Source organism: Ceratotherium simum, chromosome 16 (assembly GCF_057802395.1).
Source record: "Ceratotherium simum simum isolate JZ-2026a chromosome 16, ASM5780239v1, whole genome shotgun sequence".
Lineage (NCBI taxonomy): Eukaryota > Metazoa > Chordata > Mammalia > Perissodactyla > Rhinocerotidae > Ceratotherium > Ceratotherium simum.
The window spans coordinates 36650423-36677746 of record NC_141915.1 but is presented as its reverse complement, the minus strand read 5'-3'; the positions used below and the strand labels follow the sequence as shown (position 1 = coordinate 36677746).

Sequence of the window (27324 nt, the reverse complement as noted above, 5' to 3'; positions counted from 1 at the left end):
CATGATGTTTTTCCCCTAGAGTTGATCCCCTTCAACTCCTTAATCATTTCTGTTGCTTGTACTGAATTCCCTCAAGCCGAAAATTCTTTTTTCCTAGAGCTACAAGAGTCAGAACCAAAGAGTATTCCAGATGCCACTTTCCACTCCAGCATTACAGGATTTACAGAGGGGGGAGTGATCATCTTGCTAATGGCTTAGTGGCATAAACATCCCATCAGTTAACACATTCAAGTTTCTGCTCTCATCTGGAGGTCAAAGCTTCTTGTTCTCCCAGCTCATTATCCCAAATACTGATCGTCACACTGGCTTTCTTGTGCATTCTCCATGAGGTGTCCACCTATTGGGTCAAAGGCCCCAATGTGGTGCCGCCATCTCTGAAATTAAAAGGGGGAAAATGCATCCACCTCGTACATACACATACATAAAGAGCAGGCCAACGATACTCACCTGAATGTGAGATCAGTCAGCACGCCATTAGAAATGAATCTGAATGACATAGGGCAGAGTTCAATGAAAAGTCATGAGATAAAGGAAACACATGGGGCCCAGGCTGATTAAAAAGATAATTAGTTGTGGAAAATAAGGTTGGGCTCCAGCCAAGAATGTCTTTGACAAAGACAAACCAAAGAATCCAATACCGTCATGTTGGGGGGATTTAGTTGCTGTGCTTTTATAGGAGTTGAAGATCCAGAACAAAGCAACAGTCAGTTTCAAAGTGCAGTTCAACTTCCCCTCTGTTTGTTGTTCTCCTCATAAATATACAAGCTGTTTCTTTTCATCTGCACAGGCTCACACAATATGGAGAACCAACAATAGGTTTAAACCAGATTTATAAATGAATGTGTAGAGTGGCAGTCAAGCCAGAGATCTTTTAGCCTAAGACAGGATCTTGAGATCCCTGGCTGGAACTAAAAAACAGAAAAGGAATCACTTTCAAGAGCTAAGAGGCCAACAGACTTAACAGTAATAAGGAAAAGAGAGACATCTCTTACCTAAATTGTTAAAACCTGTAGAGGTGTTCAAATAACACCTAATGTCTAATAACAACATGTCTAATATGTAGAGGTTTAATCTCTACATAGGGAACGGGAAAAATTTTCCATGGATGGCCAGATACAGGGGGGCTGACAATAGGGAAGGAGGGGAGTTAGGGAATGACGCGAGATACTCTATTTGGACCGGAAACTGCAACTCCAAAGGTTCTATGAAACTACTTGCCTGAAATATTGTTTTGATAAATAAGCCATATCCTTGTGGAATTGAAATCTCCAACTGTTCCACTGGCACGGACATCTCTGTAGTGACAGCACATGCCCCAGATTGTGGAGTTAACTTGAATTAAATTTCAGATGTGGGGGAGCTAAGGGAGGGGGTGGTGGCAGTGGGAGGTTTATGAACAGTATGCTGGGGCTCTGATGTTGCCATAACCAGATGGCTTCAACTGTATCATTTAAACAAAAGCAAACATGTCCAGAAATAATATAATAATGACAGGAGAAGCATCAAGCAGCTTTACCTGTACCTGGAATCCTAACAGCTTTGTACCCACAGTCAAGCCCACATTGGAAATGCCATAAATACTGGAAAATCTCAGAACAGACCTTCATCCTGCCAGAAGCTTGGTGCCAGGACTGCTACCCTCCTGACGACATACTCCCTGAACCCACCAGCCCCCAACCCACAGCTTTCTGTGAATGAGGAAGAAAGCAAATCTGAAGCCTGGTTTGTCCTCCTGGAACCTCTGAAGAACAGGCCAGCAGAGGTACCTTTCCAGAGCTTTGCTCTTGCTGTTCCCACAGGAAGGAAGCTTTACCTCAGACGTCATACCCAAACATCTCAAAAAAGGAACTTCCTCCAGTTCCTTACATCTTTTCAGGGTACTACATTAGAAGAACTGTCACTCAACAGTGGTGTGATCTTAGGCATGTCACTTGACTTCTCTGGGTTTTAACTTCTCTAATCTATAAAATGGGAAGATGCTATCTATCACTTATCCTACCAAACGCATCAAGTTGTTGGGAGGGTCAAATGAGATACTGTATATGGAAGGTTCGCTGAAAACTGAGAACTGCTGAGCAAATGCAGTTACCTGAGACAATATGGGCAGAGGAGACTCTGTGTACGCCCTGACCCCTGGATCTGTGTGCTGATCTGGAAAATGAGGACTGAGGAGGCACAGGACAGCAGCCAGAAGATGGAGAACTGGGCGCTTCCTCACATAGGTGCCATTTAGGAGGAAATCGAGAAGTGCAATGGAGTGGTTTCTAATAAGCGAATCCTGTCTTTGATTATACTGATAATAGACCATATCTACTCCATTCTGGGGATAGCAAGATAAATGAAAATTGGAAAATCTGCAAAGGCTAAAGTCACTGAAGGGAAATGGAAGGTGAAATACATTGAGTCTCCATCTAAGGTCAAATAATACACACCTTGGCCAGACCGCATTTTCCAGCATACCCTGTTGTCCTGTCCTGTCTGACACTGCTAAGAGAAAGGCAGGGGAGCCCCGGAGAATTCTTGCAAACTCACTGGGAATTCAGACATTAACTTTTCTGAAAACACATCAAGTCAGTGACAGCACCAGTCAGAGATAATAATTTCCCTTTATTTGATCAACCTCCATATTCATGTCCCCTTGATCTTTTTATACTTAGCTAGGAGAAGGGAGACTGGGAGTTAGGTCTCAAAACGTGTAGGGTGCAGAAATTACTTGCCTTGGCAGAGGTAGGAGCCCGATCCCTCATCAGGATGTGGACTGTGAGATACTCAAGGACAAGAGACTGGCAGATGCTGGTAGCTCACAAAGCAAACTCGAGACAAGGGAGACGCAGTAACTCCCTACTTCTCAGACATTTCAAACATCATCTCTGCACGCTGAAGGATCAAACTAGGCCTTCGAAATCCCTTAAGGAACTCAGACTCAAAGACAAGCCAGGTGAGTGAAACAAAAGACCAGAGATACCACGCAATACAAAATAGTAATTATTTATATTTTCAAAAAGAAACAAATTAACATTTGGAAGTTCTCCCCTGTAGGAAGGGGGTGAATTGGAAGGAATGGGACTGGCTCCTATGCAGGCGGCAAGTCAGGTATGAGCAGCTGAGCAATCTGGGCTGGGATGTTTCCACACAGCATTAATAATACAATTTCCTTTCTCTTCTCTTCTCTTTGTTCTCTTTTTGTTTTGTGTTGTGGTTTTTTTTAGAAAAGGGATGGGGGAGGGAGGAGAAATAAAATCAGAGAAAAATGCCAAAAAACATTTTCCACAATATCTAAAAACAGGGAACCATAGTTCTTGTCAAGACAGTATGAATTCTGGATGAATTAGTTTTTCCAGTTTTCAACACCAATAAAGATTTTTTGCAAAAGTCACGACATCAGAACACGCATCTTCCAGATCAAATAACCTCCTTCCCCTTTTGCCTTCACTTGTCATTTTTCATAACAGATAAAACGATGTATTCTGTTCTTGCAAACAATAAGTGCTAACAACAAGAGAGCTCTTTAGATACTTGTATGGTGGTGAGGAGTTTTCACAAATATCCAAGTTTTAGCACAGCTGGATGGACTAAAATTTCTCTCAACATAAATACTACTTGGAATCCACAAACTAGTTTTTGAGAAATTCTGCAAAAATCCTTTCTTCTTTCCTTTTCCTTTCCCTTCTCTTAAAACCAAATGTCCTTTTTTTTTCCTTTTTTCTCCAGGCACCTGACGATTTGTTCTGCTCAGTCAGATGCAGACAGGTTTCTCCGAAGTGCCACCGCTGAGACGTCCTCAGGGCCAGCGCCGAAACTGAGTCCCCACAGTATCAAATTGGCCAGGCCAAGGGGAACACAGTGACGCAGCAACAGGGTTTTCATTAGGTTGAACAGCCCCGAGTCCAGGGCCCTACCCTCCCCCCATCTCCCCCCAGTTTGTTTAGTGCTGTTTTAAAAGTCTGGGGCCACGATGCAGTCTCTTCCCCTCACAACAGAGTAAAAACTCCACAGATTGCTCTGTCTACCTGGTGGTCAGTGGCAGCAACAGTGGCTGCTGCTGCTGGAAAATAAACGGAGTCTTACAACAGGCAGGATCTTAGGATTGCTTCAGGCGTTTGCGTGGGGGTCCCAGAAAAGGGCACTGTGCTGAAGCCAGAGAGCGGTATGCCTCGGCCACCAAGTGGGGATGTGACACCACCATTGACTTCCATCCAGAGGTTTCCAAGACATCCGAAGCATGACTAGGAGAAATGTGGAGAGATGGGTTACCAAAGGAGTGAGCAAAGGATGGACAGCCACCTAGACAGCCTCATTTCCCAGAGTGTGCTATAAAGGGTGTCAACGTAAGAAACAGACAAAACCCCTAATAAGCATGAGGATTTGCTTGTCAGATAACGTGCAGACAGGTGACTAGGTTGTGGCTGTTTTAACTCTGAAAACCAGGACTTTGAGCCACTATATTCTCAAATACAAAAGGTGAAATGTTCCTCAGGCTCTTCTCTACACTGTCACTGCTCTCTGTGTTCACTGGTGATGCTACTACAGAGAAAGAGCAAGGGTTTTCTTGGTCAGACAGCTCTGAGCTTCCACCTGGCTTTGCCATTTACTAGTCCCATAACCACAGAGCAGATCAGAGCCTGGGGCCTATCTGATTATTGAAAAGGAGAGGATAGTAACCACACTTCGTGAAATGGTTACATCTAAAAAGCGCGAAGCAAATGTCCAGCACAGAGCGAGCACTCACTAGAACGAACATTTAGCGCTCTCCTCCTTCCCTCTTTTGCCTCAATTGGTAACTCCTTCGAAATAATCTTACAAACAGCCTTAGAGGACGTTGTTTCTTGTCTTTGGGCATTTTCCGTGTTGAATAATGTTCACTCATCTACCTGGCAACCTCTTGGACCGCCCCCTGCAGAACTGCTGCTGTGAGGGCTTCATAGGGCCTGCTTCTCTTCCTTGGGTTTTTTCTAACTTTTGCTCCCCATCAGGCAAGGGAATAGAACGTGCCCTGGGAATTACTTCAAAAGTCAGATGGCCAGGTCATTAGGATGAAGGGACAGCTCTACTGGAGTGAACACTTCTTTCTCAAAATAGTATTTAACAATTTCATCTACTGATCACCCCTTCTCTTTTCCCCATTGCACAATCGGCCATTAGATACATTTTACTAACTCCTAAAAAACATATTTCTGTTTTCCCAGAGATCTCCACGTCTTTTAACTCAGTGAGTGTAAAGTAAAGATACTATCATTTGTGGCACACAGCTTTTTCAGGCCAGCTAGTCATTATTTTCATCAATTCCCATTACTACAAGGAAGTACAACACCTCACTCACCAATCGGGTTAGACCCATGAAAGCAAAATCATCTTCCACACTGCCGAGCTGAAGGGAAAGAAGAAAACTCTCTACTTACTACTACAAGGTTAATGAAGCCACTCGCCTATTTTATTTGCTCATTTCTCTAGCTGTCCCAGCCATCCTGAAAGAACAACTCTGAAGATGCCAACTCACTAGTTGATGAAATCCACCGCCTGAGTTTTCAACTGATCTGCGCTGTGGAGGTCAGCCAGGATGAGGATTTCTGCGGCGTTCTCCACGGAGAGGTTACTGCAGAGGGCGTCTTCACACATGACCTTTAAGCGCTCCAGGGCGTACTGGAAAACACAAGCACTGCTGTTGTCAGAGCAGCAACAGCTCTGGGCGGACTGCTGCCGACGTGGTTGTCTTCAGCTGTGCACCATGTAACTGGACACATGAACAGAACTGCACAGACCACGAAAAGGCTACAACTGCAATTATAAAACATAACCATACTCCCACGGCTAAAGGAAGACAGCTAAAATAACCTGCATAGCTGCCACTCAAGTTCTAAACTCTACCTATTAGAAAAATGGCAGTTATGAAGTAGATCCACATTCCCAAGTTTACCCTGCCCCAACTATAATTAAGGTGTTTCTTAAACCATCACCACCTATCCTTACAATGAGCCATCACTCTGCTTCAAGTCAACAGGGACAGTACATTTTAAATTTCTGCAATCCTTTTCTTTAGAGCCAGACTAGGGTCAAGCACAGTCCTTTCTACTTAAGCATTGTCACTAGCCCGGCAGGCTATCCCAACTGGCCATCAGACTGTGAAAAGGAGCCCTGGGGTGACCTTCACCTGCATCTCTGCCACTAGTTGTTCCTGAATGAGGGTCAACCAAAGGCCTCCTTTTAAATGGAAAAGGATAAACGGAGTCCTATTTTATTTGGGTTGAGGTTAAGAAGCTCAGGATAGAAGAACAAAGCAACAGAGACCCTGGATCCAGTTTCAGTCTAAAAACTTCCTATCTTCCAACTAAAGGGTATAAATATTCTGGAAATGAAGGTTAATATTGGGCATAATTGATCTAGTTGATTTGTTTTGATGCAACTGTACCACTTAGCAAGGAACTTCAGGGATGAGGAGGAAGGGATAAAGGAAGGCACAACTTAAAATGTCTTTAATCAGTTTACAGGAGAATGGTTTGCTTTGAGGGTATCTATAGTCTCTGAATAGGTCCCATCTTGAGGGCCTCTGAACTCAACGACATAATACTTCTCCAGGCTGAATCATGGCAATCGAACCAGGACAATTTTATTTTTATGAATTCTGGGTGAGAAGGCGTATCTGCTGGCATTGTGATCTCCTGCAGCAAAAAGAGAGTTTTATTGGTTTTGGTGCAGCTTTAATTTTTTACATTTGAGTAACTGGAAAACAGTTTCCATGGAAAACAGGAATGCCACTAGACAAGCAAGAAATTAGGTTGCTGTTTTTGTTTTAAAAGGCTGGAAAAGGTTGAGTAAATGTTCAGTCTTTATACAGTGCTGCACAGAACATTCCTCTTACCCTTTCTCAACACATTCTTTTAAAAGGACTTTTACTGTGAATAGCTCTGATCCCTACAGCATAATTAGACAAAAGTAGACATTCTTGTCCCTTGGGGGACAAAGTTTTTTTTCTTAATTATGCTTCTGAAAAACCTGCCTAATGGCAGTACTTACCCGAGAGAGTGAAATTGTGTCTCCCAGGCCTGGCCGATGTGTTTTGTTTTGTTTTTGGTCTAATTACACATGTCCCCAGGAGACTGGAAAAGCTCAGAAGAAGCTGTTTCAACCTCTTGGGTAAATTCTAGATGTTTAGATCCTTCCATGAAATATTTCTTATTCTGCTTTCCTGAAGCTCACAAAGAGGTGTAAAGGTAAAAATGTTTCCATATAAGCTTGGAGCAAAGACTGCCTAATGGGAAATTCTGAATGGAATTTGAAAACACCCTTCAGTTACTTCTCATTCATAAATTTAAAGCACTGCTGTGATTCAACTGATTTATCTTTTAAAAATGCAAGTTAACACATTGTACTGAAAATACCATCCTTGGAATGTCAATTCAGGCTGATCCCCATGTTCTGTGCACTTACAGGAGGATCCCAGTAGCTCTCCGGCTGAGGAGAAAGAATGAAAACCCAGGGAACACAGATGTCTAACCCTGGCTTTCAGGATATACAACTCTGAGCCTCAGTATTTCTGTCTAAAAAGTGGGCCTTGCAATACTACTCACCCTTATGGGAGTTAGAAGATAAGGGGGATAAACGCCTGGTGTGTATAAGCACAAGGGACCACTTCACTGAAAATCAGAGTTCAGAATCATCATAAACTCATGTTTACAAAAAGCAGGCGTTGGGCTGTGGCTTCTACCTCCCCAGAGCTCACAGTGAATATTTTCTTACTGTCTCCACTGAAAGCAAGATTCCTCTGGTCAGAACTGAGCTAGAATGGAAGGGTATGGAATGTTCGCTTTGCTTAACTGTACTAATAAATTTATTAGTCTTGAAAGGTGATAAGAATACAGCTGTTATTCAATCCTTTTCATCAGCAGCATTGATTGGGTTTACATGCCTCATCCTCTGCAAACATTCCAAAAAGCAGATCAATAAAGATAAAACCTCCACTATAAACACAGGCACTTCCCTGTCCTCAGAGGTGCAAAGGGAGGTGGAAGGGGACTACTCCCACCAGCAGACCTCGGAAGGCTCTAGTGCCCTCAGGCCAGAGCCAGCTTGCCCTCAGAGGGGTGCTGGGGCAGCACAGCAGGAAGAGAACCATCTCTCTCCCCAGACTCTATCGCTGGCTGGGTTTAAGCTCTTTTAATGCCCTTGCCTCAACCACCAGCAGCAACACAAGAAAAGCTTCCACAGGATAAACAGCAATCCTTTCACCTCCAACCCCGTCCCCCCCCCACCCAGTCACATTTCCTCAGACCACAGGGACTTGGAGGACAGGTCACCGAGCCCTCTCTGATGTATCTATGCAATGAAAGTCAGTTTCCCAAAGTTTGTTTTGGGGAACACTAATCCCCAGAGGCAATCCTGGAGGAAAAGGATTCTGGGGTTAACTAAATTGGAGAAATGCTGACCATTACATTCCCTTTTAGGAAACTCACAGGGCACACGAGCATAGTAAAAGATCTGAGAAATCCTGCAGTGAAACAGTGACACACAAAAGCCCGATTTGACTCGGTTAAACGCAGTGTTGCGTTAACCTTTCCCCCCACCTTTTTTTGGGAATCAGTGGCCTGTTGTTTTAGGTAATCACCATATTTCCTTGATTCTAAGATCCACGTTTTAATTTCCATACTTTAACATCTCTCAAATCAAAATGTGTCTTACAATCAAAGTGTACATTTACTGTTGTAGTATCTCTTTTTTCCTGAAGAGCTATTAATCACCTTATAATTTTGAATATGGTATATTTCAATAACTACTTAGGGTAAAAGTTGAAGATGATAACCACGACACTGGATAAAAGATTATTTTCTTATTGACAAAGTTTACATGAAAGTTAATGAACTCAAGAACATTTTTTAAATTATAAAGCCAAATTATAAATCCAAATGTTAGTATTATCTGAATCTTTAATATCACTGTGGTTAAATTTGAGATGGGGAAGAGAAGAGAGATAAACATCAAACTTATCCTTCTTTTCCATAGTTAGGGTGACCATATAATTTACCATTCAAAGCAGGACACTTTTGAAAATAAAAAGGGTGCTGTCAGTGACTGTGCTGGAACACAAGCGTAAACCAGGACTGTCCTGGCCAGACTAAGACACATACTCGTCTTACCCACAAAGCAACAGAGAAGCCCGATCATGAAACTCAAGAGGTCACAAAAACTCCTCGACTTGTGACTGTTTTTCTATTCTTTTCTCACCTTATCAGCAGCTGCCAGCAAATCATCAGCCATTTTGTCGAGGTTCGGAGCCTTCCCCGTGTAAATGAAGCACATCATTTCCTTAAAAACTTCAGGCTCCACATCATTGATTTCAACCCGATTCTATGCAGAAAAAGTGAAAATGAGAAACATTCCAACAGAACAAAATCCCTAAACAATTTTCATGATTTTAAGCTCTGGTGAGGAGAGAAGCTGTAGCATTTAAAACCTAACATGAATGGAAAATTTCTCTTTGCCCTGTTTGATTATAACAGCCTTTTCTCCCATCAGATGTACCACCTTTGTTTTCTCAAATACAACAGCAAGACAACTATGTCTTTGATTTGTCACCTTTTTTGTCCTGAGTAGAAACACGTATCTAATACCCTCACCCAAAACTCTGTGGATGATCTGCCTGGGACAGAGTGAGATGGCTGTACCTAGAATGCTTCCGGTCCACCTCTCTCTGCTCTCAGAAAGTATCTGTTCAAGGAATTGTACTCCATTTTAATAACATGAGAAAAAAATCATTAGGAAAATAAATCTGCTGCCAAATTGGGAAATCATCTGAATCTAGTCATCGCTAAAAAGACATATCTCCTTCCTGTTACATACCTTTTTGCTCTCTTCCATTTCATGTTCAAACATGGCACTAAAAACTGGAGAACGAGCTACAAAAAAGTGAGAAGGAAACAGAGGCAGATATGGTTATCACACTGAAATCTCCTGGTTCTTCTGTTATGAAGAAGAGAGCATTCTCCTTCCTGTCCCATTGCTACAGGAAAGGGTCTTAGCCTCAAATTATACCAGAATTATAAAGTTCGTCTCTTCTGATAATATACCAAAAAGTGAATAATTATAACACATAGGGGAAAAAAAATCACTACTTTCAAAATAATTTACTAGCTCCATCCCAACCATTTATATTTCAAGGAAATTACTCAAATTTCCTACGTTGGATCACAATGACATCCTCTGAGTAGATCTGGGGTTCAAACAGAAGGTCCTTCATGGTGTAAGCAGGGTGTCCTAACAGCTGGATTTTGCCTGGAACAGTGACACCTACTTTCTCCACCTCCAGGGACTACACAGCAAGGAGGTCAAGGCTCAATGGCATCTACTAACTAGACGAAGCGCACGCTTGTTTACAGCAGGTCGTCTGTTCCTCCAAGCCCGGCATTCTCAACAGGGGATAACGCCCCAAAGAGGTGAAAAAATCTTAGGTATCACAATCACTGGTGGCCCTTCCAAGCTCAATCCTACCTGACAAAATCTCATTCCTTAGTATTTAATGTCTCTCATTAGTGATAATTTAATTTTTTCCTTAGGGGTAGGGATGATGAGAAAAGGTTGAGAAACAGTGTTGTTCTAAGCCATGCCCTTTCTAGTCTAATAAAGACTATGAAAAATAAGTAAACTTAGTTTCAACCATGAAAGTAATAAAATGGCTAAGGACTCAAATTTTATCACGTTGCTGAATAAATCAGGGGTTTTGGTGAAAGTTAAGACTATCAATCTCTACCTAAGAGAGGAAGAACAGACGGAATATATAGTAGGACTTTGAGCCAACAGGTAACTGGAACTTTGAGCTATAGTTTATATCACAAAGGACTAATTTTAGATCTGCCATTTTCTAACCATATAATCTTGGGCAAATCACTTAACCCTCTGAGTCTCAATATTTTAATCTATTCCAAAAGGATATTAATTCTCACTGTTCTTATCTCAGAAGGGCTATAGACTATCAGGTACTAAATAAATATATTACAGAAGTTGAAGACCAAAGTGCTGGTGCTTTTAATAAAGAGAGAAGGGTCCAAGGCAGTGACATGCTTAGAGAGTCTTCAGTGGATAGACAAAAGCTGATGCTATGAGAATAAATAAAATCGCCCCAGGAGAATAAGGAGAGTGAAAAGAGAACTAAGGCAGACCCTCAGGGAACACCCATGTTTGAAAGGACAGGCAAAGGAGGAGGCCACATATTAGAAGTAGCCAGAGAGGGGCCGGCCCCCTGGCTTAGCGGTTAAGTGCGCGCGCTCCACTGCTGGTGGCCCGGGTTCGATCCAGGGCGAGCACCGACGCACCGCTTCTCCGGCCATGCTGAGGCCACGTCCCACATACAGCAACTAGAAGGATGTGCAACTACGACATACAACTATCTACTGGGGCTTTGGGGGGAAACTAAATAAATAAATAAAATCTTAAAAAAAAAAAAAGTAGTAGCTAGAGAACCAAGAGAAAACCAGGAGAAAGGAGTCAAATATGAACTAAAGAGTTCTCTCAAATTTAGGAACTAGCAGGTCATATAACTTTGGAAAAGTGCTTTCGTGGCATCGAGGTGAACTGAGGATAAGTGGGAGGAAAGAAGTAGAGACAGTGAATGTGCTAACTCAGCTCTGGAAAAAAAAGAAAAAGAGAGAAAGAATAACTAGAGGGAGAAGGCTGAGCCTGTTTCCAGGCTGAGGGTAAATAGGCAATAGGAGAGAGAGAGATGGGGAAGATCCCAGACAACAAGGTATAACTGGCAGAGCACAGCTTCTGAGAAGGCAGCATGGGGTATGAAGCAGAAGTAGAAAATACAGTCTGCTTTGGACACGAGGAAGAACACTTCCTCCACGGGAATGCAGGGAAAATGTTAGGTAAGGTGAGAAGCAAACGCCAAAGGAGAAGGACCTCAGTTTTCTCTTGGAAGAAGTAGCAGGGTCATCTTTTAGGAGTTGGAGATTAAAGGAGAGCGGTAAAGGTTTGAAGTATCTATTGCTGAGAAAAAGAAAGGGAGCGGACTATGTATCTGTAGAGAGTTCTTGGCAGTGCTGAGGGCCTAGCTGAGCGTGGAGACACTAAACTAGGAGATGACTTCCTTTAGCAATACACAGTAACACCTAGTTGAGAGAGGGAACAGGAAGATGGTCAGATTGAGCAGACTGAGGTTTTGCCAGGTGTGTATTTTAGAATGACAGAGGTGAGGGTCTTGGTAAGAAATTTATTGCCTGAAGGTTCATGCAATTTCCTCTTATAGACTCTATGGTCTGAACAGAAGTTTGTGTCTGACTGCTATACTTTCACGTGAGGTAAATTCAGTCCTGACTTATCAGTTCCTCTTCTGTCAGTCTTTCTGGTCTTAAAGACCAAGGGCCTATAATTAGAGCAAGACCTGATCCTCCATGTCACTAGCAACATTCTCATTCTTCTAGTATGTTTGTATCAAAGAGAGGACCAAGACCTCCAGGGCGGGGGATGTAGTTAGATGGTGGTTTAGTCCTGAGTCCAGAATCCTCTCCATTATATCCTAAGCCCCTGTTTAGGGGCTGACACCTGCTCTTAACCTGTGCTTTGACATCTACTCTCTAGGTGCAAAGGCATTCAATACTACATCATCATCCACTCCTTGAAAACGGTGGCCTAAGTCCACTACAGAGAAGAAAAACAGAAATACCATTTTTATGGAGAGTAGCCTTTTTGGTTATGACAACTAATGCCGCCACAACATAAAAATATATTTGACGGCAGTTTTTTGCACTAATTCAAAAAGTTCAAGTTACCCAAAAGGCGATTACACAGCCACTGTTTTTCCTTGTTTCACCAAAACTAAATTTCCCCAAGAATAAATACCAACCTGCTAAGATAGCTTTGTGAGCTTGGAATTCCTGGCCAGCAACACACAAACAACAGTCTGTGAACCGGGAATTCTCCCACAGTCCTCCTAACTCATCTGCCAACCGGCACTCAGGAACCTTCACCATATTCATGGTATTCTGGCCAGAAATGTTGACAGAATCTTGTACCACACTCACCTGTAAAAGACAAGGAAACACAGTCCAAAGCTTTTGTTACCAGGAATTTTCTTCCTGGCAGTAGGAGAGAGAACTTTTACCTCATTGCTATAGTACATTCAGATACTAATGTTAGTCATATTCTCTTAAAACCACCTGCACTAATCAAGGCTTTATCCTCTGGATCAAGTAATGTCCAATCTATTACAATCATACTTACTCTACACCATCTCAGGACAACGGGGAGAGAGCCCCACAAATCCTCTCCTCTAACTTCTAATAAGCTCCGCCTCCCCTGCCCTGAAAAGCTGGGCAAGGCCACCAGAGGGAAAAAACTGACAGAAACAAATGTTAAACCTCAAGTATTTATCTTATTCTGTCTTAACTAAAAGGTTAAATATAAAGAACTCCAATAGAAACTACCATTTAAGTTAAACTCTCTAGAGAAAAGAATCTAATAAGCCTAAAAGCACTTCACTTATTTTAGTTAGGTCTGGAACATGAAAATAAAATACAGCTTCTATAGGGCCTGGTAAATAATTGGCACCTCCTCACAATGTTAGTTTAATGAACAGAACTCGGCTTGGAAGATCTTTCTGGTAGTGATAACTGGGTGGGTCTCCCACACCATTTACACCCTTACTGAGTCATTTGTGACAATGACATACAAGATGGCTGGCTCCAGACAGACATGCACTTAGAGCTTTGGAACAGAATGATGACAACAGATTTATAGAGGGATTCAACTTGCCACTATGGCTTCAGCAGCAGCATGTTTTAACCAGCTGAATTTACTTAACTGTTCAGCCTAGAAAAAAACCAGGGTAACTTCTAGATGGGTCAGTGAAACTCAGATAAATTTGTTAGGACACCAAATACAAGGATTTATAAATCGTATAATATGTAAGTTACCAAACTGAAGATAAGACCCAGCAGATCAGTCTTCTGCCTAACAACCACTGCTATGCTTCATCTCCTACATCATATCAGGTTAGAAACGTTAAAATCAAAGCAGAATTCACAAACCTTGAGAATCAGCTCCCCACTCTTGCTACTCCTATGAGTTCGATGAGAAAGACAGCTTAGGAACATCTTAAATGACCCAAATTTCTTTTAACCTTCAAGATGCAAGTCATCCCTTAAATGCAGTCATAAACCCAGAGGCAAAGTTAATGCCCGATCCAAATGACCCACAGTCCCCTCTGTGCAGGAGTGAGATATTTACTATCAGGTCAAGAAATTTATTCATTTGTTTAAAACTAGCCATTATGGTCTTGAGCAATGAAGCAGCCAAGTTAATCAATTATCAATGTGCTTAGCATTAGTAGCACATTTATCAGAGTCAGATTATAACATTATTTTAACAGCCCAAGACCCAGCACAAACCACCCCACAGAGATTCTCTCTTGTCCTGTGTAAGACCTCTAATTTGGTTCAGCCACTTTCTCATATTAACACCCTCACTTCTTTGACACATTAACAACAAAAGTACAAGTTGCCTGTTTCCAGTTATAGCTTCAAAATACTGCTGATTAAAAAAAAAAAAAAAAAAAAAAGAGGGAAAAGATCAATTAAATCCAACTTACTCACGGGGAAAGGCAGGAATCTCTTGAGACGGCCAATGAAGGGAATGGAAAATGCTTTTGGCACTGGGTTCCTATGCTTGAATTAAACCAGGTTGACAGAAGCCCAAAGTCATTAACACTTGATGGCAATTTACTAGACTGAGTAAAATGAATTGGCAAGAGCTAAGCTGAATTTCAAACGACAGCTACACCAGTGGACCCTCTGCTGGTTAGATGTATGCCTGGTAATGAGTAGGGCCCAAAGACTGTGACTTCTCTCACTGGGGCAATTCCTCTCCCTAGACAGACAGGAACACAGCAGGAAGGAGAATGTACCTTTACTGTCTGAGCCAGACTTGTTCTGCAGATATATGGATGCCTGGAGTCTCCAGAGCTCTGAATGTCTGGCACCTCTTACCAACATTAAATACGCTTAATTAAAAATAAATTTTAAATGGCATTCACAAATGAGTCTTCAGAGCCCAAACTTTTAACTTAGAAAGGGATTGTTTTCCTCTGCAAATGATGATGCTAAAATGAGACCATTTTGAGAAAAACTGAAGATTTTTTTAATGCCTATAAAGTTGACTATGGAGACTCATTCAGAATTGCAGCTGTGAAGATGACGTGACTGTGACATTTATGTCGTCTTATAAATGACTGCGTGAAAATGTCTCCGGAAGGCTGTATAACCCCCTAAATTTCAAGTTGTAAAAGGGTCTCACTTTTAAAGTCTATTCCTTTTCTTAAAAAAAGAAAATTCCATAAAAGACTAAAAATTGTGCCAATTCTTGTACATTTTATCTAAACATAAAAAGTCTAAGTAAAACCAATGGAAATATATTTTTTAACTTCTATATAATTAAAAGAATCAAGAAAAAAATAAACAGATTCTGCATATAGATTGTTTATAGCAGCAGCACTATTTCTAATCAAAAGACTAGCAACAATCCAAATGTCCATCAATAAGAGAATGAATAAATAAACTGTTGTATATTCACACAATAGACTATTATACAGCACTACAAATGAATGAACTATAGTTATATCCACAATAGAAACATAATGTAAAAAAAACAAGTGCTGGATGACTACATACAATCTGACACCACTTTTATAAAGCTCAAAACCAAACAAACCTAGATAATATAGTGCTGTTCGGGCATACAAACGATCAACAAGGGAATGATAACATATAGTTCAAAACAGCTATTTATTATCATCCTCGGAGTGGGGAAATAACAGGTCTAAGGGATAGGGAAGAAGCATATATAGGTTAGTTCCAAGTTACTGGTGGTGTTGGGGTTGGGTTGGGTGGTAGGTTTACATTATCATGTTTTATAACCTATAATGTGACATATTAAATCATCATTCTTATAGGTCAAGAACAATCAAATATTGGCATTTTCATACAGTTCAACTAATATATCCAAATAATCCATTAATAAAATGATAAAAAGGAAAAAACATGAATGGACCCACATATTTAAAATTTGGGAGGCCGGCCCGGTGGCGCAAGTGGTTAAGTGCGCCCGCTCCGCTGCGGCGGCCTGGGGTTCGCCGGTTTGGATCCCGGGAGCGCACCGAGGCACCACTTGTCAGGCACAGGCGGCATCCCGTATAAAGTGGAGGAAGATGAGCATGGATGTTGGCCCAGGGCCAGTCTTCCTCAGCAAAAAAACAGGGGGATTCGCAGATGTTAGCTCAGGGCCAATCTTCCTCACACACACACAAAAAAATTGGCAAAAATACATATTCCCAGGCCATGAAGGGATATTCTATGTTTGAGATGGAAAGAGACGTTTTAAGAGCTAACTATTGACTAGATATTTCATATTTCAATTTTAACTGCAACATTTACAAAGAGCCACTGGAATCTTCTACCTGTTAAAGGCATATACAGTGAAGGTGGAATACATGCATCTTGATTACTAACATCTACTTGTTTTCAATATAAATAAATGGAGAGAAGGGTCAAGAGAACTGAAACATTTCATGTAGATCTTCTGTGGCCTAAATTATTAAAAAGAAAATTAAGAGTATAATAAAGCTTTCATGATTCTCTCTTTGATTACCAAAATAAATAGTCTCTCTCAAGAAAACTTCATAGAGCCTATGCTTCCTTGGGTGCACGGCATTCAGCTCCACTTGGTGTAGCACAGCAGACTAGAGACGGAAATTGGACAGCTGACGTGGCCCTGACACAGATTTCTGCACAATGTTAGGAAAAAGTACCTGAACTCTGTAGGCACTGCTTCTCTCCCCAGTAACATGAAATGAAGAGAAGAGAACTAACCTAGTTCAAAGAACTGTGATAAGAGATAATCCAGGGAATGTTTTGAAAACGCTTCCAAATACATTAACTAAGCAATATCAACTTGGAAGAATCGCCACCTTTCCTAATAGACAAACACATAACTGCGAATTGAAAGTGAACCCAGTGTGGCACGTTACAAACAAGACCACTCATTCAGCATTTTCAGAGTTTGCAATCTAATTTCATTTAAATATTCATTAACAGTAATACCACTGAAATAAAGCCCAAACAAACAAAGGTATGATTCTCAGTCTTTCACCTTAGGATTCCCTCTTGTGGCCTCTGGGAACAGCCCCAAAAATCCATGAAACAACTGTACTTATTGCGTCAGAATAGCACAGAAGTGCCTGGCCAAAGGCTGAGTGAGGAATGGAGCAGTGGAGTACTCATAACCTAAATTTGTATGTGGACATCAACTTCATAAAAGCCTCTAAATAATAAGAAAATGCTAACCAATAATAAATAAAATAGAAACATGAACTAAAATAAACTTGTTTATAAATATTCCATTGATAGAAGGGAGCAACAAATCAAAGGGATAGAATTTGCACCAGAGAATGATCTAGCTTTGAAAAGCACTAGGAACTTGGATCAGCTGCAGATATTTTTAAAACCCACACATCCAACACACCCCCCCACCCAACCGTCTTGCAATGCTGAATGCTACTAAGTCCACAGAGAGCCTTGGAACAGAAACGAGTCTCACTAGGCACAAGCCCAAGTATGAGAAGCAACACTCAGCACCTGTGGCCGACAGAGATGTGTGAAGGGAACAGATGGCACACCTGGTCTGATGGTAAGAAACCGATGGCATCAGCAGAACCCAGCAGACGCTTCCCTGTTCAACATCTCCTCACTTCCAAAGTGTCATCTCACTTCCCTTCTAAGTCAGTAAGGCAAATCTAAACTTAACCACAGGATTTCTCCTAAGAGAATTTCATATGCGGAAGCGAAGGGAGAGTGAGCCTCAGACTTAACCACAGGATGAGAGACTGCCAAGTGAGGGCAGGCCAATTGGTTTCCAAATCAACATCAATACAAGGGTTGGAGCAGCTGGAATGGATTTTTTGCAGGGAGGAGAGGAAAGCATATGAGAAAGGCTGACACCACTCTGGACTTGAAAATGCTGCAATAAAGGTTATGGCGTTGCCTAAAACACCAGATGCAATATTATACGTGATTTCTCTTCCTTCAGAGAACAGTTCAAAGACTGGCTTTCATTTCCAACAGAAACTAGAATTTTCCATTATTTTTGAATTTTTCTGAAATATAGGTCTCTAAAATAGGCGAAGATTAAATTGATGGTCTGTTTATATAACATCTAACTTCATACAAAACCACCTAATTGTTCTCATTTCTTCACCTGGGCAACTGAGTGTGATCTGCAACTATTTGGATTTATACGGAATTCAAATTTTAGTTTCATACAAAAAGTAACTACAACAGTTTATATATTTATATAGATGCCATAATTTTAGTATTCCCTTCTTTTACTTAGCGATTACAAAGGAGAAGGAGGTAGCTATCACGTAAACTGTATTTTATTTATTCAGTGTGGTATTTTAATAAACTATACCTCCAAAGTTTTCTTATCACCAGCAACTATTCTGTGGAAATATTCAATGAGCTGTGACTCAGAAAAAAAAAGCCTACTGCTGGCCCGGCGTCTTCTGCAAAAAGGCAAGATTCCTAAGGGACACCCTTCCCGGCTGCACAGGTGGTGATACGCCTTTGGAACTGTCATTAACTCACAGTATGAGCCTATTATTGGACAGAGTGCACTGGTAGCTGGGGAATTTGCCTGCACCCTCCCCATGAAAATACAGTGGTCATCTCATCAAGTGGGCAGCTCAGGAAGCAGTTCCTTGATCACACAATGTACAGGGAACACTACCATTTCAGTTGACTAGAGCTTTCATTCATTTATTACACTGTGAGCTTATGAGTATTTATAGATGTACTGATAACAGAATGAAACAACTAATTGGCATATACTCATTAAAGAAACCACCTTCCAACTCACTCTTGGTTTGGGAATTTTACTTCAAAGCTTCTCCTGAAAACCTGAGAGAGGCTCTTAGGTCGTTTGCGAGAGAAGGACTCTCTTAGCTGACTAGAGATAATTCTCCTAGCAAACTAACAGTTAGAGAGCTTTACGTAGCCTTCACTCTAGAAAGAATGGTTCTCACCTTCCTATTTCACAATTACTCCAGCAAGACAAACCAGAGACACCCAACTCCTGATATGAGTCATCTAGTTCAAAGGGCAGGAAAGAAAATGTTCTGTAGTCAAACACATGTGGACTTCATACTCAGAAAGTTTAAGGAACAAACATACATATCTAGTTGCTGGCCATTCTCCTCACCTTCAACTGATAGTCCTTCCAAATGCTATCTGACAAAACACGCCATGAAAGAGCCAGAAGCCTGACCCAAGCAACTCAAAAATCACACACACCAAGAGAGTGCGCAATCTTTGTTTTAAAAAACAGTAACAAGTGGAAAGCTGAGGTGCCCAACAACCTTGAAATCATGACACAGTTTTCAATTACTCCACTTGGGGATTTTTCTCACTTTCTATCCCTGATACAATACAATTAAGCCTACCAAAACCCACCAGGTCTGGGAATTGCTAGTCTCACAGCGGGGTAAAAGGACTCACCTCGCAGAAGAGGGTAAGCTTGTCATCAGGGAGAAGCCCGTTGGCCTCATCCAAGAGAAAATCTCTACGGATGAATTTTTTGAATCCCCAGTCTTTGCCTTGCACAAACCTATACGCCCGTTGACTCTCTGGGGTGAAAAAGAAAGTTATGTTTAGAGTTACTCAAAAAAAACCCTGATCAAACCCACGACTTGTCAGTGTATGAAGTTGTTGTATGTGAAAATAAAGCGTCGAACGAGGAGGAGAGCACTTACCCATAGCTTTGGTTTCTTCTCCCTTGGCATTCAGGATAGAGAATTTGAATTTTGCCCGAACTTCACTCTTTGGACAGCTGACCAGTAACAGGTAAAGTGACAGGTAATCTTTACTTTCTTCATCTAGCCCTTTTGGGTTTACTCGCAAACACCTGCCCGAAACAGATAGGAAAAAAAAAATATGTCGAAAGCATCCATGTTTATAGGCTCGTGAAGCGATAGGAGGGAACTAGAACATCAAAATCAAGAGAGGGAGATATTAAAAAAACAAAAACAAAAACCCAGGCCCTATACCAGGAGATTCTGATTCAGTAGAATGACTACTTGGGAACCACTTTTCTAGAGCAACCCAAGTCACCCTTTAAAAAGGAAACAATAAAAATAAAGGGGCATTCTTTGATGCATGCTGCACACCATAATAAATTAAAGTATTTCTAAAAAATAAAGTGGCATCCTAGAATCTGACAACACATCCCTTACATCTATGCCTCTTTCTTCATAATCTCCCAAATCACTCTTTTACCCCCCTAAAATATTCAAAATTCAGCCTAGTCTCACTCTATTCTTATCCTCAATCTCAGGAAAGGCAGCTCCTTATTTTGTCAGGACTGTGGCAAAACCATGTCAGCGACCTCTTTAATATCACCTTGGGAGAGAAAAAGTATTCTAGAGAAATATGTGAATAGTATATAATCTTTTACAGATACTTTATCAATCTGGCAATAATATTCTAAGATTAGAATAAAGGAGGCAGTATGAAGGAAGCACAGACAAAGTAAACTCCTATCATATAGGGTAGAGTTCCAAGCTAGGCTTCTCCATGGAGTCAGAGATGCCAATCTGCTACCAATGAATCAAAACGAAATACAGACAGAATTTAATAGGTTCAACTGAGTTAAGTTGCAAATGTCATTAGCTGAACTGTATGTGGTTCAGACACTGCTTCTACCGCATACAACACACAGGCCATATGTGTCCTTAGGCTTTGCCAATGTTATGGCACCTCTCTCAAACAGGTGGCCCAATCCAGTGCCTCTCTAGGGAGCGCATATGCCACATACATCACTATACATTGTACTAAAGATGCAGATTTAAATACAATGCCTAAGAATAAGCATTCTCTCAGCACCTAGTAGTACAGTGCTTAATGTACATAGCTAACAAATACTAAATGAATGGAGAGTTGTTTAACTCTTCAGTGGGTTATCAGAGGTCAAAACTGGTGGTTTACAGACATGTGTTCTGGTCTTTGCAGTGAGCACATGGTTGTATCCTGAACTGCCTGCTCCTAGTCAAGAGGATACATGGTTTGGATGGGACTGACCCCCACTCCCAAATCCTATTCACCTTGCCACAGCGATTAATTGAGAGAACCCAGATTTAAACCAATTAGTGCATGTATGACATATTTTTGGCCACACAATTAGTTCAGAGAAAGTTCAAAGACTTTTGTTGGATGGTGGTGGATTATGCCCATTGCTACTGCCAGTCATCCTTCAACCACAAGGGAAGCCAGACTTGAGAGGTCCAACAGTGTGAAGAGCAGAGAAGAGCAGAGAGAGGAGTCCTTAATCTAACCAGTAGGCTGCTGGATCAAACTACTTTCGAACCTATCCTACACCTTAGGCACTCCAGTTACATAAGCAAATAAACCTCCTTTATTGTCTAAAAACAGGCAATTTAAAAGTCAGGAGATAGTGTGTTAAAATCTAGATTTCTTGCTTTTCTTGAAAAATCAGAAAATCTGGCAATGGTCAGCCCTTATTCACACATAGCTATAGTCAGCTGGAGCTGAGCAGCCACCACCCCTTTTAGAAGGATACTCACTAGTTTGCCAAGTGGTCAACACTCATACCATAAATGGATATGATTTACAACACTGGCCCTCTTTAGTCATTTACATTACCCTACAGCCATTTGAGGTTGCTACACTCATTGAATTAATTCAACAAATATATAGTGAGCATCTGTTATGTGCCAGGCACTGGGGAATACATTCAGAACAAAACAAAGTCCCTACCTTCAAAGATCTTACATTCTAGTCAGTCTCCCATAAAACCAAGCAAAGCAGGCAACTTTTAGAAAAACTTTTACAGCTAGGTGTATTCCTCACCATTTCAGTTTATCATTGGCTCCTGATGAAAAGGTTGAACTTTTAATGACTTCACCCATTTCCTCCCGGCAAAAGCTAAAGTTATTGATGGTCCACATGTAGGAGAATTTCACTACTTTGATCTGTTGATAGAAAACCAGGAAGCAATTAAATAGGAAGTGCGCAAACTGAAAAACATGCTGAAGATCAGACGATCGTTTCCCCTCCCTCCCTCCGCCTGATCTCCATAGGAAGACAGCACTGTGTGGCCAGCATGGAGGCTCAGCTTTTTGCATCCCTCATCCACATTTTAAGAAATCGCACAGTGACCAACTGCTTTCATAGCTTTTCTCAGCTTCTGAGAAACACTGGATGAGTGAGAAAAACACAGACAGGGTTAGGATAGCAGATGATAAAGCCATCCCTAAAATGAGCCTCTGCTCAGAGCAACATGTGACAATTAGATGCTGATGCCATTCCCTGGGGTTGCAAATCTCAAACCTGGTTTCCCCTTGAGTTGCCCAACAGAGGAACACATTTCCATCAAGGGGGATGTAAGTGGATGTAGTTTCACAGATTCCTCCTTTTCAACCTCCAGTGAAAAATACTGGCCTAGGGCATTCAGATTCCAAGTGAGAAAACAAAGAATGGAAAGCTGACAAATACTTTATCTATCTGCTATCTGGCAGTTATGTCCCAGAGAAAGCAGGAAACACGATGTAGGAAAAGAAATCTTATTCTTTTCATCCACCAAAATCCTCCCAAGACGCAAGATTTACAGGGTGAAAACATGAACTTACCTGTGTGTAGCACCAGCTCTCAGCTACGGGGCCACTCGACATTTCTGCCGGAGGTGGAGGACTTGGAACCCTTGACATCGCCAGTTTGAAGGTTAAACAAGATTTCCAAAGTCAGGGGACAAAGATTTCTGTTCTCTCTTCACCCTAAAATCCACCCAAGAAGCAAGAGGATTTTATTAGATTAATGGTATACCATCCTACTATTTCTGTTTGACCTTCCAGAGACTGGAAACTTTGTCTCCCTCCTGGAACGCTCTACTCTTATCATTCAAATGGCTCCTTAGCATTCAATATTAACCTGAGAGAAGATTACCTAATCTAAAGTAGTCTCCTAGTCACCATTATATCACCCTGTTTTAATCTTCTGCATAATACTTAATATTATCTTACCAAATGAATTTACTCAAAAGGCATATAAGGTACATTCTTAAAAAAGCTGCCTGAAGAGGAGACAGCATAGTGAACACCAACACAACTTTGCAACTGGCTCCTTCCCTTATGGCACAAACACTCCACTCCTAAGGGAAAATGATCTTGTTACCTCTCTAACTACTGTTTCATCTTCTACACTTCACCGCAGACTTATTAAGAACAGTCTTCTATTCCTCAACCCATTGCTAGCTGCTCTCTTGAAGGGGAACATTTACCCCTTTCCTAGATGTGTTCCTTTCTCTGCAGCATTGGAGATCTGTCCCCACTTACACTGTCACTATCCCATTTTCCAGATTCTTCTCCTTGCTCTCTCTGTTTTCTGATCATTCCTCAATAGCTTTTATTGGATTCTCTTCCTCCACTATTGTTCCCATGCTTTAATCCTCAATCATTTTTTCAATCTATATTCTTTTTCAGGGCAATTTTATCCACCCCAACAGTGTCAAGTTTCTGCCTTCATACAAACGTTTCCCAAATCTCTCTAACTATGACCTCTCTCATTAGCCTCAGACCCTTTCAAATAACTACCATACATCTCAACAGGGTGTCCCAACAGCAAATCAAAATCCAACTCCAAAGTCTTCCCTTCAGGGCCCTTCTACACACAAAAAATTGGTGAATTTAGTTACAATTTTTAAGTACCATAAACAAAGCTGAAAAACAAACTGAAAAAAAAAGCTTGCAATGCACGACAAAGGGATAATTTTATTAAGATATGAATTGACACATAAACTGTTTCTACAAAATCAATAAGAAAAAAGCCAACTACCTTATAAAAATATTGTTCACAAAAAAAGGAAATAAAATAGCTTTTAAACATTTTACACCTATTAGACCAGCAAGAAAAAAATCAACCATATCATGTATGGGGATATGGGAACTCATACACTGCTGGTGAGACTGTAAATTACCCAAGGGAGAAATTTCTTTCCCAAACACCTGGTTTGTTTTCAGCTATGGACAGACAACATGAATCTTATAACTGATCATGTTGCCCTCTTTGCTTGGCTACTAGGAAGCCCTGAGACAAATTTGTGACCCATCTCTTGAAAGTATAGGCTCATATACTCGCTCTATATGCTATATTCTATATAAGATCATATGCTCATTCTATAATAGCCTTATTATTTTCTTAATGTTATTCACTCGCTATAATTCCCTCAACTGTTTTACTCTTTTATATGTTAAGTATTTCAGGAAACTTCCTCAAACCCTTTGTAGAAAGAAGTATAGGGCCGGCCCTGTGGCTTGGTGGTTAAGTGCGCGCGCTGCAATGCTGGTGGCCCGGGTTCGGATCCCGGGTGCGCATCGAGGCACCACTTCTCCCTCCATCCTGAGGCCGAGTCCCACATACAGCAACTAGAAGGATGTGCAGCTATGACATACATCTACCTACTGGGGCTTTGGGGGGAAAAAATAAAATAAAAAAAAAAAAAAAAAAAAAGAAGTATAAATGAATAACAAAAAAATCACTCAACTCACACACAGTCACTGGCCACTTAATAAGCACAGGGGGATTAATAAGATACAGGTGCACCCTTACAAAGTAATATACCATTGGTATTACCAGAGTCCCCATTAGTTTTAAACACTATCCTACCGGCATTTACAACTAAAGCATCCCATGTAATCACAGATGGAGTTAACAGTCTTATACGCACGATGTGCTATTTCACCTAAACTAGCAAACTAAGTATGGCAGTGGCATTTAGGCCTCTGTGGTTCGTGCAATTCATGATTCCATGATAACATCAAGAGAAGAGACCAGATGCTACAATTGATCACCTGTGATAAGGTAGGCTTGCATTTGATGGAAAACATATTCTCACAGAACTGTTTATTTGTCTAGTAATGACTAAATGCACCTAAGGCAGTTTTACAAATCCTAGTTGCCATTAATGCCAGTAGGAGCCAGAATGAAATTTCAAAATTCTTACTTAAAACCATCTTTTGGGCGGGTTGGCAATGAAGATGTGAATTTTACACGTTAGTTAAAAGCATAAAAGTTGGCTCTGGAGGTGTGGGGTGGAGGCTCAGCTCTATACTGAGTGATCATAAAATACTAATTTGAGTTTATTTTGAAGTTTAAAATAATACTCCAAATTTGTCTAACAATTAACAATTTAAGAATTCTCTAAGCCTAAGAAAAGGACAAGTTTAAAACTGGTTAATTTTCATGGCTTGTTGCTACTGAACCATGGTCCATTATAACAAGGAGGGGAAAAAAAATAAAAAACCAACTTTGGTCTTCGCCTTTTTTTTTTACTTTTTTGCTTCTCACTTATTTTGTAGCCAAGTCTTATTTTATTTATTTTTTTAATAATATCACCTCTCTTCCTATTTTTAAAAAATGTCCAACCCAGCAGCTAGTAGAACTGGAGAATCAGCCTCAGACTCTGAGGAGCTCTAATCACACAACCTGCTGAGAGGGAAATTGACCAGGATAACACAAGTCTAATTAATTTCACTCATGGCAGGCATGGTGGGCAAAGTGTTCATCAGCAAAGTAGCCTGCTGTCACGTGAACTCTCCAGTACTTCATGCCAACTGCCGCAGATGCCCAGCAGAAAAGCAAGTTTAGAAAAGAGGAGGTCTATTTGAGGGTCATGGTTTAAGAACCTCTGTAGGAGACAACTAGCACCAAAATATATTGTTTCTGGCTACAAACAAGTTAAGACAAGACCATCCAAGTTCTGTAACGAGAAATTTTTTTTCCAAAGCTTAGCAACTTCCCAGTATGCTCAAGTATGTTCAACTTCCCAGTAGTTGAACATATCTGTTATATACTACCATTTATTTTCCTGTTCATTCTATTAAATCCCAACCTGTGAGGCTACACATCTTCTGAGTCACACCAAGAAATATACTTTAAAATACCTCTGTCAAAAGTAATACTGCTCAAATTCCAATGAAGGTAGTACCAGTTAGCAACTAGCAGCAATCTCTAACAGTATGCTTCCTAGCAGGTATTATGAGACCATGAAGTCATTAATCATTTTTGACAAGAGCTTCAAGTCAATCAATATATATGATTTCTAACTAGAACATTAAACCTTGGAGAGTAGACAGAGGTAAAAAAGAAAATGTACTAATGCTGTCTTGATGCACAGATAATGCTTTCAATCGAACCTATACAGTGCACTCTTTTCTGCCTTCTTTTACACTCATGAACACTGCTGTTGCCTCCAGTAGACTTACAGCTCCTTAAAAGGAACTTGCAACTATTCTTCGTTGTATCCCCTTCCCACCTAGCACAGCCTGCCTGCAACAAGGCATTCAGAAATACTCGGATGACTGAAACATTTATCCAGTTGCATTCAAGTTCATTAACTTTTCTGCTTGTTTGTTTCACATATTTCTAAAAGAGTCCTCTGAACAATGCTGAGTATATTAGATTTGCAATGTAATGAGAATCATTAATTTCTTCTTTTGGATGGGTTACACAAAGCCAAAAACTCCTAGCCTGGCACCCTCAAGTTATCAGCCCCAGTAAAAGTTGAGTTTTTCATCCAGTATCAAGTATATCTTCATTCTACAAAAGGAGAAAGACCTGTTATAATTTCCTTTATTTTGAAAATACAAATCAGTAATTTGAATTAAACTCTTACATCATCAGGATTCTTTCAGAATAGAAGATGAATTCCCTGCACAATAAACGGAAATGTCCCAATAGTTTAACCTGCAATATATGCACAGCTAGGCTAGAACACACTCTGAAAAGCATTACATAGACAGCTTGTGCAGTTATTTTTTATCTTTCTTTTATTCCCTATAAGCATTCCTCCATTTTCAATCTAATCCAGTCAGAGAATTAAAAAAAAAAAATCAACAACTAACACAGGCATATCACATGCATGGTATCTATGAGTTAGCCTTATATCCATGAGTCTGAAAATACAGGCATAAGATTGTGGAGCTATTAGATTGAACCATGAAATTGTTTTGTAGGCCAAAAATAGTCGAATATTGCCAATTTCATGTGGTTCAGCATAACACACAAACATGCACAAGCTAGATGGCTGGGAACGTAGCTTCTTGCCAAGGAATGGTTTGTTAGGGACTTTTTAAAAGCCTATCACTTTTTTTTCTTTTGGTTTAAAGCCTTGTACAGTTTCCAAGTAAGGAAAAATCCCAATGTCATAACTATTTTAAACCTGAGAGACGTTTGCATTTTCCAAAACAGAAGATGCCAAAAAGATTGTTGATAAAAAAAC

At 40.7% G+C, this 27324-nt stretch overlaps 1 protein-coding gene across 6 annotated transcripts in view; it reads right to left on the bottom strand.

The window, feature by feature from the left end:
* Positions 1–2972: 2972 nt before the first annotated feature.
* SPOP (speckle type BTB/POZ protein) overlaps positions 2973–27324 on the bottom strand; it is a 63948-nt gene continuing 39596 nt past the window's right edge. For all 6 annotated transcript variants that reach the window (XM_087441017.1, XM_087441016.1, XM_087441019.1 and 3 more), the window contains 9 exons: positions 22679–22822; positions 21900–22021; positions 19787–19938; positions 19533–19660; positions 12833–13010; positions 9832–9887; positions 9217–9339; positions 5498–5640; positions 2973–4226 (listed from right to left, as the gene is read on the bottom strand). In XM_087441017.1, the coding sequence (XP_087297143.1) occupies positions 4082–4226; positions 5498–5640; positions 9217–9339; positions 9832–9887; positions 12833–13010; positions 19533–19660; positions 19787–19938; positions 21900–22021; positions 22679–22756 (1125 nt within the window). In that variant the 5' untranslated portion in view covers positions 22757–22822 and the 3' untranslated portion in view covers positions 2973–4081. The remainder of the gene's footprint in view (positions 4227–5497; positions 5641–9216; positions 9340–9831; positions 9888–12832; positions 13011–19532; positions 19661–19786; positions 19939–21899; positions 22022–22678; positions 22823–27324) is intronic.